Consider the following 13,277-nt stretch of genomic DNA (forward strand, 5'->3'; position numbering starts at 1 on the left):
CACTTTCAGTGTCACTTACAACTTCATCTCCTCCGCTCCACTTCCTCTCTCTGTTGGGGTACCCCAAGGCTCTGTCTTTGGGTCCCTCCTATCCTTACTCTATACCTCTTCCCTGGGCCAGTTGATAACCTCCCATGCCTTCCAATACCACCTCTATGCCGACGACACCCAGATCTATCTCTCCACTCCTCACCTCACCCCCTCCATCTCCTCACGGATCTCAAACTTACTGAATGACATATCGATATGGATGTCACACCACTTCCTCAAACTCAATCTTTCTAAAACTGAACTTGTTATATTTCCTCCTTTACAGTCCCCCCCATGACTTTACTATTAAGATCAACAGCACAACCATTGGTCCCTCCACACATGGCGGGGTCCTGGGTGTAATCCTTGACTCTGATCTCTCCTTCAGCCCCCACATCCAATCACTGGCTAAATCCTGCTGCCTTCACCTCCACAACATCTCCAGAATTCCACCTTCCTGACTAGTGACACCACAAAGCAACTCGTTCACTCCTTGATTATTTCCCACCTTGACTACTACAACTCTCTCCTTAATGGTCGACCCTTACACAGGCTCCTCCCCCCTTCAGTCTATTATGATTGCTGCTGCTAAACTAATACACCTCACTAACCGATCCGTGACTGCTTCCCCTCTCTGCCAATCCCTTTACTGGCTTCCCCTCCCCCACCGTATAAAATTCTAAATGCTAACCACTAGGGCTGCAACTAACGATTATTTTCATAATCGATTAGTTGCCCGATTATTGTTTCGATTAATCAATTCATCGGTTAATAACCTTAAAAAAAAAGTGGGTCAAATTGACGTTCATTTTCAACCACAGTGATGGGAAAATTTGGAAATAATAGAAAACTTCTCGGTCAAAGGAATTTTCAGACAGTGGATGTGATTTCCGTTCAGAAATTACATTACTTTTAAAAACAGAATGTTAAAAACAAGTGAAAATTTCAAACAAAATTCTTTCATTCAGCGAATGTACAAAGACTTTTCATCTGAATATTCTCATCTGAAGATTGATCGGTGTGGTCAGCATAAGGCTCGGTGCACACCTATGCAGTTTTTGATCTGTTTCTGCGGTGCTTTTTGCTGTACGTTTTGATTTTTGCGCACGTGATTTTACTGCAATTAGCATTTTTGCTTTTTTTTTTTTTGGGCAGATTAAAAAACACAAATTGCTGCAAAAAACACATTACATGCTTTTCTGCAGCTTCTCCATTGAATTATATTGAACCAATAAAGCACCATTTTGTGTTAAAAGTTCCCGACTCTTTCAGATGTGAAACGTGTCCCATAGGAAACCATGGAAATGAACTGTAGAGCGTTTCTGCAAAAAGCACCAATAAACACAGAGATGTGACCCAGGTCTAAGACGTTTAGTAACATAAAGGGGTTAAAAAAACTAAAATTAACCCTTTATAGTAGAAAAAAGCAGATAATCACTACTGTAAGGGGTTCATTTTTTTACTGTAGAACATGGAGAGTAATATTTACAGTAGCGATTATTTGCTCTTTTTGTACTATAAAGGGCTCATTTTAGTTTTTTTAACCCCATTATGTTACTGGCTGATTAATCGATTATGAAAATAGTAATCGATTAATTTCATAATCAATTCGTTGTTTCAGCCCTACTAACCACAACATACAAGGTCATCCACAACATTTCCCCCACCATCTACATCACCAACGTCATCTGTAGATATCACCCAAATCCATCCCCTCCGCTCCTTCCAGGACCTCCTGCTCTCTAGCTCCCTTGTTACCTCCTCTCATGCTCACCTTCCAGACTTCTCCAGAGCCTGTCTGATCCTCCGGAATTCCCTGCCCCGGTATATCCGATCAGCCCCTAACCTGTCTACCTCCAGGACTTCTCCAGAGCCTCTCTGATCCTCTGGAACTCCCTGCCCTGGTATATCCGATCAGCCTCTACCCTGTCCACCTTTAGGAGATCCCTGAAAACTCACTTATTCAGGGAAGCCAATCCTACACCCACTTAACAACTGTCCCCGAGCCACCCCCATCAAATCATTCCCCACATCTATTACATTTTGTACCACCACCCCCTCCCTTTAGAATGTAAGCTCTATGAGCCGGGCCCTCCTGTACCTTCCGTATTGAACTTTATTGTAATTGTGCTGTCACCCCTCTACATTGTAAAGCACTGAGGCCGCGTACACACGCGGGGACTGTTCGCCCAACTTTGTCCGTCAAACAGTTTCGGCAAACAGTCCGCTCAAACTTAGCATGGACGGACATGGCCACACACGACGAACGAACAGTTTGCTGAAACCGTGCGCGATGACGTGAACGGCACGTACGACAGGACGAAAAATACGACGTCCTATACACTGCATTATAACTTTCGGCGTGTAAATCCTTTCTGAGCATGCGCGGAACTTAGTTTGACGAACAAGCCTACACACGAGGGGACTGTTCGCTGAAACTTTGTTTCAGCGGACAGTTTTTCGGAATTTCCGAAAAACCTTGTTCAGCGGACTGTTCGCTGAAACTGTCCGCTGAAAGCCCACACACGGGCGGACTGTCCGCCGAAACACTGTTCAGCGGACAAAGTTGGCCGAACAGTCCCCGCGTGTGTACGCGGCCTGAGTAAACTGTTGGCTCTATATAAATCGTGAATTATAATAATAATAATTACGCATTCTGGCCATAATGCAACACAGTGATTTCCTATCATCATCAGCTCCATCTAGTGGCCATAATGAGATATTGTTTCTGTCATATCATATCACAATACTGCATTATGGCCACTAGATGGAGCCAAGAAAATCAGTGTATGAAATAAAATACATCCAATATTCATCACAGCCGGGTGAATGTTTGTCACATTCATTTAAGTAATTTGTTAAAAACAGACCTCTAAAGCTACTTTCACATGGAGGCCCTTTACAGGCGTTATAACGCAAAAAATAATGCTTGCGAATCGTCTGTAAAGAGCCTCTCCTCTCACTCCAATGTGAAAGGCCGAGTGCTCTCACACTGGAGCGGTGCGCTGGCAGGATGGTAAAAAAAAGTCCTGAAAGATGCATCTTTAGGAGTGGAGTATACACCGCTCCTGAAGCGCCCCTTCTTACTGAAATCAATGGGTAGCGCTGCCAAACTGCCGGCAAAGCACCGCTGCAGTGGCACTTTGCGGGTGATCTTAACCCTTTTTAAGCCACTAGCGAAGGTTAAGAGCACCCCGCTAGTGGCCAAAAAGGGACGGTAAAGCGCCGCTAAAAATAACTGAGCTTTACCGCCGATGCCCCCAATGCTCCAGTGTGAAAGTAGCCTAAGTGTTTGTGAAATCTTCCACCACAAAATGTACTCAGCCAATGAGAGGTAAGGACACCATTTTTATTTTTCTACTGCTATCAATGGCCGACACGGTACAACACTTCATCCATGTCTTTGGTGATCTCTGATCTCCTTATCAACTGTTTCTTCCATGATGGAGATCAGCCATGGAGTATATCTGAGGTGTATATCAGGGTGTGCTTCTTCCCCACATGAGAGCTGTGATGTCCAGCAACATTCATATAGAAGACATTTCCCGCACTCAAGGCACTAATACACCTCGAGGGTTGTGTGGTATCCCTGATGTACAGGAAGACAGGACTTCAGTGAGGAACAATTCCCTCACTCAGGACAGGAATACGGCTTCTCCCCCGTGTGACATCTCTGATGTCTGGAAAGATTGGACTTCCGTGAAAAACATTTCCCACACTCAGGACAGAAATACGGCTTCTCCCCTGTGTGAGATCTTACAGTGGTGTGAAAAAGTGTTTGCCCCCTTCCTCATTTCCTGTTCCTTTGCATGTTTGTCACACTTAAGTGTTTCGGAACATCAAACCAATTTAAACAATAGTCAAGGACAACACAAGTAAACACAAAATGCAATTTGTAAATGAAGGTGTTTATTATTAAAGGTGAAAAAAAATCCAAACCATCATGGCCCTGTGTGAAAAAGTGATTGCCCCCTAAACCTAATAACTGGTTGGGCCACCCTTAGCAGCAACAACTGCAACCAAGCGTTTGCGATAACGTGCAATGAGGCTTTTACAGCGTCCTGGAGGAATTTTGGCCCACTCATCTTTGCAGAATTGTCCTAATTCAGTTACATTAGAGGGTTTTCGAGCATGAACGGCCTTTTTAAGGTCATACCACAACATCTCAATAGGATTCAGGTCAGGACTTTGGCTAGACCACTCCAAAGTCTTCATTTTGTTTTTCTTCAGCCATTCGGTGGTGGACTTGCTGGTGTGTTTAGGATCATTGTCCTGCTGCAGAACCCAAGTTCGTTTCAGCTTGAGTACACGAACAGATGGTCGGACATTCTCCTTCAGGATCTCTTGGTAGACAGCAGAATTCATAGTTCCTTTTATCACGGCAAGTCTTCCAGGTCCTGGCAATAATCAGGCCTGGGTGTGGCTAGAGAAATTGAACTCAGGTGTGGACAACCACAGTTATAGTATGTTTTAACAAGGGGGCAATCACTTTTTCACACAGGGCCATGGTGGTTTGGATTTTTTTTCACCTTTAATAATAAACACCTTCATTTACAAATTGCATTTTGTGTTTACTTGTGTTGTCCTTGACTATTGTTTAAATTGGTTTGATGTTCCGAAACACTTAAGTGTGACAAACATGCAAAGGAACAGGAAATGAGGAAGGGGGCAAACACTTTTTCACACCACTGTATATGCACAATAAGATGGAATTTAAAATGGAAACACTTCCCACACTCAGTACAGGAAAAGCTCTTCTCTGTTGGAAGGACGGCCCCGTCCCTCACAGTCTGAGGTTCCTCAGGATAAGAGGAATACGATGGTCCATCTACACTGTGTGGTGCCGGATGGACATTTGAGGTAGTCGGGTTTTCTCCTGGACTATACTGTGTGATGTCCTCATCTTCTACTTTACAGTCTGGAGACAAAGTGAGACAATCCTCTGAGGTTTTCCTCAACTCCCGTCCATCTACAAAAATAGAAATACAAAGATTATTACTAGACATCAGCTGATTGGTTCCCCTAAACCAGGACTCCGCCCACATCAGGCAGCTTTGTCTCTGAGGATCTTACAATTCCCCCCTCAAGGTAACTAGTAAATGGGTCCTCTGATCTCCTACCAGATCATTTCTTTATTCATGGACCTTAGTCAGAGAGTGAGGAAACAACGAGAACTGTCTTTTATAGGAGTGACAGTGATGAGGGGATTATAGGACGAGTGCCCCCTCCCCCTCTATCACTCAAGAACAACCAAGATGAAGACTGGACTGATCCTGAAGACCCCCATCATTGGGTTATTGACTCCTCCCTCATTATCACTTTCTGTTTAAGGGTCCAAACTTTGAGGATGTTATCACATTATTATCACCATGTAAAAGTCTGTGTTCCAATCACATCATCCGATATAAAATGTCCAGCTGGTAGGAAATGGGTGTAACAAAAGAGAATCCATATTATGTGTATATATAGCAGTGGGGGGAGGGGAGAAAGCAGAAGTCAGGACTATGTAATGTACAACATATTGTATGAGATACAACAGATAGGACTATATAGTATCAGAATGATGTAATGTACAACATAGAGTATATAGTGCAGGGGTCAGGAGTATGTAATGTAGAATATAAAGTATAGAGTGTAAGGGTCAGGACTCATAATATTGGTATTCAGTAATCAGTGGAAGATGAAATGATTACATGAGACAAGTTGCAGAGGTCCCACACCGCTGCCTCCCATCTCCTGAGACTGCACTCAGTGACTTGGGTCTGAGACTATACAGACATATCCCTCCACCCGGCACAGCCAGCAGACAACACAACAAGTAATCCTGGGGGGATTGTTCTGTCAGAGATCTTGTCATACCCGGGTATGGGGCAGAAGACCCAAATCACATACCCCAGGTGCCTAGATCTAGTAACATCTATGAGGAAAATGAAAATTTTTCTGCCAGCTGATCCCCAGAATCTCCATAAATCCAGTCTAGATACATAAATTGTGTCGGCAGCACAGAGAAGGAAGATTATCGGAGAGAAATCCAGGAATACAGGACGGGGAACACAGCTCAGGAAAGTGACCAGGGGATTACAGGCTGATATCACCCAGTCCCCGCCCTACTCTGGACCAATCAGTGAGCAGTATGGGTGGAGGAATGTATTTAGTGTTAATGACCCACCTGTGCTGATCTCTGTAGGAGTGTCCTCCTCTATAAATGTCCCCGTTATTCCATCCTCCTCCATAGACTGCTGATCATCCCTCACATACCTCTCTTCTTCTTCTGATTTCACCTCAAATTCTATATCCATTGGATCTCCACTCTAAACCAAGAAAATGAGAGAGAATATCATCTGTAAGATAGAAGATTTATTATTGTGACATCACATAGAAAATACACACATCATCTCTAGGAGTCCATGTTCTAGATGCTCCATCCCACCAACCTTGCAATATTGAGGGATGGTGTGATCTTCCTGTGTGGAATCCCGGGAATACAGAGGACGGGGACATCTCTCTGGTGGGTTCCTGGTATTTGGTGGCTCCATCATATCCTTGTGTCCTTCTGAAAACTCCTCCATCACTCCATACTCCTCACCCTCCTCTTTATACTCTTCTTTAACATCAATATTATCATCCCCGAGGTTTCCACTCTGAATATATAATAAAACATTCATTGTAACAATCATGCTGTGTATAAATCAGAACTACCAATAATTGTCACTCATCTACCTGATGATGGTGGGGGATGGTGTGACCTTCCTGTGTGGAATCCCGGGAATACAGAGGGCGGGGACATCTCTCTGGTGGGTTTCTGTAGCTGGATGACTCCACCATGGTGTCCTGGTACAGATCTTTGTGTTCTTTTAGAGACTCCTCCGTCATCCCATCCTCATCATCCTCCTCTTTTATCTCTTCTTTAACTTCAACTTTAGAATCTCTCAGGTTTCCACTCTGAATATAGAATAAAAATGACATCAATGATAACAATGCAGATAATGTACAGATCCTAATGATACTATCAGTGATTGTTCCTCATCTACCTGATGATGGTGGGGGATGGTGTGATCTTCCTGTGTGGAATCCCGGGAATACAGAGGACGGGGACATCTCTCTGGTGGGTTCCCATTACTGGATCCATCTGTAGGAAACACACACACTGACTGAATACATTGTTTCTATGTGTTTATCAGATGATGGGGGATCTAGGTGGAGCCTCCGTACTGCTCTCTCCTTTACAATAAAGTCTCCTCTTACCCGGTGATGTGAGGGGCGGCTGATTGTCCATCATGACGTCCTTGTAGAGATCCTTGTGTCCTTCTAAATACTCCCACTCCTCCATGGAGAAATAGACAGTGACATCCTGACACCTTATAGGAACCTGACACACACAATGATACAGTCACCATCCAGACACATCCCTTGTCTGTTACTGGATAATGTCCCACAATTCCCATAATCTTTACAGCAACAGCGTTTGCTCCCACGATACATAAAGCCGTGACTCCAGCGCTGTCGGAGGTGATTTCACCACCACAGTTAAAAAAAAAGAGCATATATGCCGAAGCATGGGGGCAGCAGGGGTGGAGGAGTGATTTGCTCCTAACTTTTGGGGCGGATGCCCCCATGCTTCAGCATATATATATATTTTAGGCACAGATTGTGTTAATTTTTTTTTTTTTTTTTTTGTATTTGCTTTGCAGGTATGGTATTTCTTACTGTTATACTGTAATGTTACTTTGTTTTATTGTTAACCATCATTTGCTTAGCAGGTACCCCATTCAGTTGCAGCGCAGATTTATTTATCTTCACAGTAACAGCGTTTGCTCCCACGATACATAAAGCCGTGACTCCAGAGCTGTCGGAAGTGATTTCACCACCACAGTTAAAAAAAGAGCATATATGCCGAAGCATGGGGGCAGCAGGGGCGGAGGAGCGATTTGCTCCTAACTTTTGGGACACATTCCCCCATGCTTCGGCCTATATTTTTTAGACCATCAGCTGCAGCACTTATTTATTTATCTTGACAGCAACAGTGTACCCTCCCACGATACATAAAGCCGTGACTCTAGCGCTGTAGGAGGTGACTTCACCACCACATTTAAAAACAAAATGGTGCATGTATGCCCATCATTAGAAGTGAGTGAATGAAGGGAGGTATTTTAATGGTGGGAATACCCACCAATCAATCTCTTTTTTTTTTTGTACAGCCCACAGGCTGCATGAAAAAAATAATTACAATATATGCCCAACAAGGACCAGCAACGTACTGGTATGTTGCTGGACTTTGAGTGGTTATACCAGAATGATATGTATATGTAAATTACTGCGCTATCTAATCGAACACTCTGAGGTGATATCTCAGTATTCCGGTGAAAATATTAATAATAATATGCTGCAACTAATCATGACACACACAATAAGTACAATATAGAAAAAATAAGCTGCACATATATGCATAAAGCAATTAAAATGATCTGTGAAAAACAAAAATTTAATGTCCAAAGAAACTGTACAAAAAAGCCCCGGGTGTCCGATAGACTCTGTGAAGTCTCTGATGAACAGGGGGTTCTCTAACTCAATCAATCCAGACAACACTTTGTGAGGAGTTCTTTCCACAGTTTACAAACGTTCAATCCACCACAGAAAACATGCAGGGGTAAGAATGTAAGGAAAGAATGCCTCCATAGTGTAAATCCTTATAAAATTGTAATACCAGTAGTTAAAAGACTAAATTGCACTTACAAGTCGTGGATCAAATAGCGTGTGACAAAATACGAGCCGGCCGGCTCTCGATAACTGTCCGTTCCTTCCGGGACTTTGCGTTCAACTCGGTGGCGTCAGCACGCAACTCCTCCCCTATTGATAATGGTTGAGCCTAAAGTGTTTTTTATATGTGAACCAGCTCTGAGTTCTCTGTAGACAAGACTAGGATTAGTGAATAGCTAATGGAAGTTCCAAACTTGGGACGCCTAGTCTGGGGGGTTATGTTCTATTCCCCCTTGGTAAGAGGGCACCTGGGTGATGATATGTCCACCCCACACCTATGTGAGATAGGGTTAGTTGGTGGTGGTGAGAGGGAGGGAGGGTAGCTCTATGTAACCTCTATCCTCCTTTACCCCAATTTATAACTCAGGGGTCATACATTTAATGGGCGGCTGTTTTGGAACATCTAGAGTTTTCTTTTTCTTCATTTTTTTTCTCTTTTTCGCTTTTAGTTTTACTTCCAATTTTATTCTTAATTTCATTTTAATAATAATGAATGTTCTCTTCTTCTCTCCTTTTTTTTATAGATGGGGTTTATATAGAAGGGTTTCAAAATCTTTTTGTATAATTTTTATCATTTATTAAACTTAGATTGGGAGGTTGGAATAACGCACTTATTGCACCCAGTATGGTAGTGTAGTTTGTGGAGGGACCACTAGATGGTGCTATTCTTATACCTTCTATAGAATGGTGAAATGTATTTGGTCACACATATGGGATTATCTTTTTTGTCCCCTTTTCTCCCTGTTATTTTACGGAAGTTAATTGACTCCCTTAACTGACATTTTCTTGGGATTAAGGGATGAGGACAACTGTTTGCTGTGGGTTTTCCTATACTCCAATACTCCAATAGAGATCCCCAGCTGGGGAATTGGCCACAGGCGTTTTTTGATCTCCCTAATCAAATCAGCTGGAAAGCTGCAGTGATTTAAAGGTGGTGGATCCTTTTCTATCTTACCCCTGCATGTTTTCTGTGATGGATTGAACGTTTGTAAACTGTGGAAAAAACTCCTCACAAAGTGTTGTCTGGATTGATTGAGTTAGAGAACCCCCTGTTCATCAGAGACTTCACAGAGTCTATCGGACACCCGGGGCTTTTTTGCACAGTTTCTTTGGACATTTCATTTTTGTTTTTCACAGATCATTTTAATCACTTTATGCATATATGCGCAGCTTATTTTTTCTATACCAGAATGATGCCTGGGGGTTTAGGTATCATCTTGGTATCATTCTTTTCAGCCGGCTTTCATGTAAAAGCAATCCTAGCAGCTAATTAGCCTCTAGACTGCTTTTATAAGCAGTGGGAGGGAATGTCCCACCGTCTTCCATGGTTTTCTCTGGCTCTCCTGTCCCAACAAGGAACCTGAGAATGCAGCCGGTGGTTCCGCCAGCTGACCATAGAGCTGATCAGAGACTAGAATGGCTCCAATCATCTCTATGGCCTAAGAAACCGGAAGCTACGAGCATTTCATGACTTCGATTTTGCCGGATGTAAACAGTGCCATTGGGAAAGCATGTGTGGAAGTGATTGTATCTGACAGACAGGGATCTGTATGTGTGTATCACTGCCTGGCACACCACTCACATCACACACTTCAGCCAATCTGCCCTGAATCATGTGTGTGGGGGTGGGGAAAGAAGTCATCACACCAGGATTCTAGATTGAAGGATCGCTTGGGGGATCCTCTGAAGTGTGTGGGGATCACTTGTCTGCTCCACACTCCTTATATTGTATCAGATTGTATGAAAGATTTGTATCTGCCTGTGTGTGTCCAGCCAGATAAATGTGGGGAAGCCCCCCCCCAGTGGTGGTCAGTAGCATTGCAGGCTGTGAGAACTGTATCATAGCTGGTTATATCTCTTCCCCTCATTCTTCCTCCACCAATCAAGGATCTCCCTCCAATTGGCAAATCACCATAGACATGATTTCCTTGTAATCCATTGTTGGTGTCAGTGCAGGGGGGGGGGGGGGACATTGTTGGTGTCAATGTGATAAAATAAGCCCCATTGTTGGTGTCACTGAGATAAAATAAGTCCCATCATTGTTGTCACTGAGATAAATAATATATAACATTCTCCACAATGCAGAGCAATCCCATCAGATCATGTGACAGTCCTTCATTCAAAACATTATAATGGTCCTTCAATGTCCAATAAATCGATGTTTCCTCCACTGCCGTGATGTGATTTATCGGTTCCTTCCTCTTCTATCAGACTCGGGGACACATTCACACACCCAGTGATAATATGTGATCTCCTTGTGCATGGACCTCAATACAGATCAAGGTCAGAACCTGAGGCCTCCTGAGGAAGTTCTGGTACAGGAGGGAAACACGCACAGGATTTGTAGCTGCTCTGTGGGTATGAGATCCCTGGCTGTATTAATCACTATGATCCATGTTTATTCATCCTGAGATACACCATATTACCAAAAGTATTGGGACACCTGCCTTTACACACACATGAACTTTAATGGCATCCCAGTCTTAGTCTTTATTATATTTTACTGACAATATTGAGGTGGCCCACCCTTTGCAGCTATAACAGCTTCAACTCTTCTGCAAAGGCTGTCCACAAGGTTTAGGAGTGTGTCTATGGGAATGTTTGACCATTCTTCCAGAAGAGCATTTGTGAGGTCAGGCACTGATGTTGGATGAGAAGGCCTGGCTCTCAGTCTCCACTCTGATTCATCCCAAAACTGTTCTATCAGGTTGAGGTCAGGACTCTGTGCAGACCAGTCAAGCTCCTCCGCCCCAAACTCGCTCATCCACATCTTTATGGACCTTGCTTTGTGCACTGGTGAGCAATCATGTTGGAACAGGAAGGGGCCGTCCCCAAACTCTTCCTACAAAGTTGGGAGCATGAAATTGTCCAAAATGTCTTGGTATGCTGACGCCTTAAGAGTTCCCTTCACTGGAACTAAGGGGCCAAATCCAACTCTTGAAAAACAACCCCACACTATAATCCCCCTTCCACCAAATGATTGGTACCAGTGCACAAAACAAGGTCCATAAAGACATGGATGAGCAAGATTGGGGGGAGAAACTTGACTTGTCTGCACAAAGTTCTGACCTCAACCCGATAAAACACCTTTGGGATGATTTAGAGTAGAGACTGCAAGACAGGCCTTTTCATCCAACATCAGTGCCAGACCTCAAAAATGCACTTCTGGAACAATGGTCTAACATTCCCATAGACACCCTCCTAAACTTTGTGGACAGCCTTCCCAGAAGAGGTGAAGCTGTTATAGCTGCAAAGGGTGGACCAACTCAATATTGAACCCTCCGGACTAAGACTGGGATGTCATTAAAGTTCATGTGTGTGTGTGTAAAGACAGGCATCCCAATACTTTTGAAAATTACGGATGAGCCGAACACCCCCTGGTTCGGTTCACACCAGAACTTGCGAACAGGAAAAAAAATTTGTTTGAACACGTGGACACCGTTAAAGTCTATGGGACAAGAACATGAAAACCCAAAAGTCTTCATTATAAAGGCTTATATGCAAGTTATTGTCATAAAAAGTGTTTGGGGACCCGGGTCCTGCCCCAGGGGAGTGTTTGGGGACCCGGGTCCTGCCCCAGGGGAGTGTTTGGGGACCCGGGTCCTGCCCCAGGGGAGTGTTTGGGGACCCGGGTCCTGCCCCAGGGGAGTGTTTGGGGACCCGGGTCCTGCCCCAGTGGACATGTATCAATGCAAAAAAAAGTATTAAAAACTGAAGTTTTTTTCAGGAGCAGTGATTTTAATAATGCTTAAAGTGAAACAATAAAAGTGTAATATTCCTTTAAATTTCCTACATGGGGGGGTTTCTATAGTATGCCTGTAAAGTAGCGAATTTTTCCCATGTTTAGAACTGTCCGAGAGCAAAATGACATTTCTAAAGGAAAAAAAGTCATTTAAATTGATCGTGGCTGTAATGAATTGTCAGGTCTCAGCAATATAGATAAAAATCATTGAACAAAAATGCCATGGGTTCCCCCCAGGCCATTACCAGGCCCTTCAGGTCTGGTATGGATATTAAGGGGAACCCTGCACCAAATAAAAAAATGACGTAGGGGTCCCCCCAAAATCCATACCAAACCCTTATCAGAGCACGCAACCTGGCAGGCCACAGGGAAAGAGGGGGGACTAAGAGAGAGCCCCCCTCCTGAACTGTACCAGGCCACATGCCCTCAACATGGGGAGGGTGCTTCGGAGTAGCCCCCCAAATCATCTTGTCCCCTGGTTGATGGGAACAAGGGCCTCATCCCCACAACCCTTGCCCGGTGGTTGTGGGGGTCATGGGGCTTATCAGAATCTGGAAGACCCAAATATCCTGGCCTTCACCCCGTGTGAATTGGTAGCAGGTACATTGTACCCCTGCCCATTCACCGAAAAAAAGAGCTAAAAATAGTAAAAATGTCAGGAGACACTATGGGACAAGTCCTTAAAAATGTCCCACGATGGAGAAGCATCTCATGCCGCCGATGAACGTGGCATCAGAGGAAGGCGGGA

General features: G+C 43.9%; 3 protein-coding genes across 13 annotated transcripts in view; 2 read left to right on the forward strand and 1 right to left on the reverse strand.

Annotated features, from left to right (window-relative positions):
• The window catches only part of LOC143989625 (uncharacterized), a 346,853-nt gene that overhangs the window by 69,808 nt on the left and 263,768 nt on the right, over positions 1-13,277 (reverse strand). For 2 of the 11 annotated variants that reach the window (XM_077489864.1, XM_077489865.1), the window contains exons 4-5: positions 6,751-6,972; positions 6,465-6,671 (exon numbers count right to left, since the gene is read on the reverse strand). The exons of 7 other annotated variants lie outside the window; for them this stretch is intronic. In XM_077489864.1, the coding sequence (XP_077345990.1) occupies positions 6,465-6,671; positions 6,751-6,972 (429 nt within the window). Of the gene's footprint in view, positions 1-6,464; positions 6,672-6,750; positions 6,973-7,061; positions 7,160-7,275; positions 7,431-13,277 lie in introns of those variants that run through there. 2 more of the 11 variants (XM_077489863.1, XM_077489866.1) reach the window with 2 other exon arrangements.
• LOC143989897 (uncharacterized) overlaps positions 1-13,277 on the forward strand; it is an 81,855-nt gene that overhangs the window by 36,724 nt on the left and 31,854 nt on the right. The window lies entirely within an intron of this gene.
• The window catches only part of LOC143989927 (uncharacterized), an 87,506-nt gene that overhangs the window by 26,808 nt on the left and 47,421 nt on the right, over positions 1-13,277 (forward strand). The window lies entirely within an intron of this gene.

Source organism: Lithobates pipiens, unplaced genomic scaffold (assembly GCF_037356315.1).
Source record: "Lithobates pipiens isolate NorthernLeopardFrog02 unplaced genomic scaffold, aLitPip1_a1.2 Scaffold_18, whole genome shotgun sequence".
NCBI classification, from domain to species: domain Eukaryota; kingdom Metazoa; phylum Chordata; class Amphibia; order Anura; family Ranidae; genus Lithobates; species Lithobates pipiens.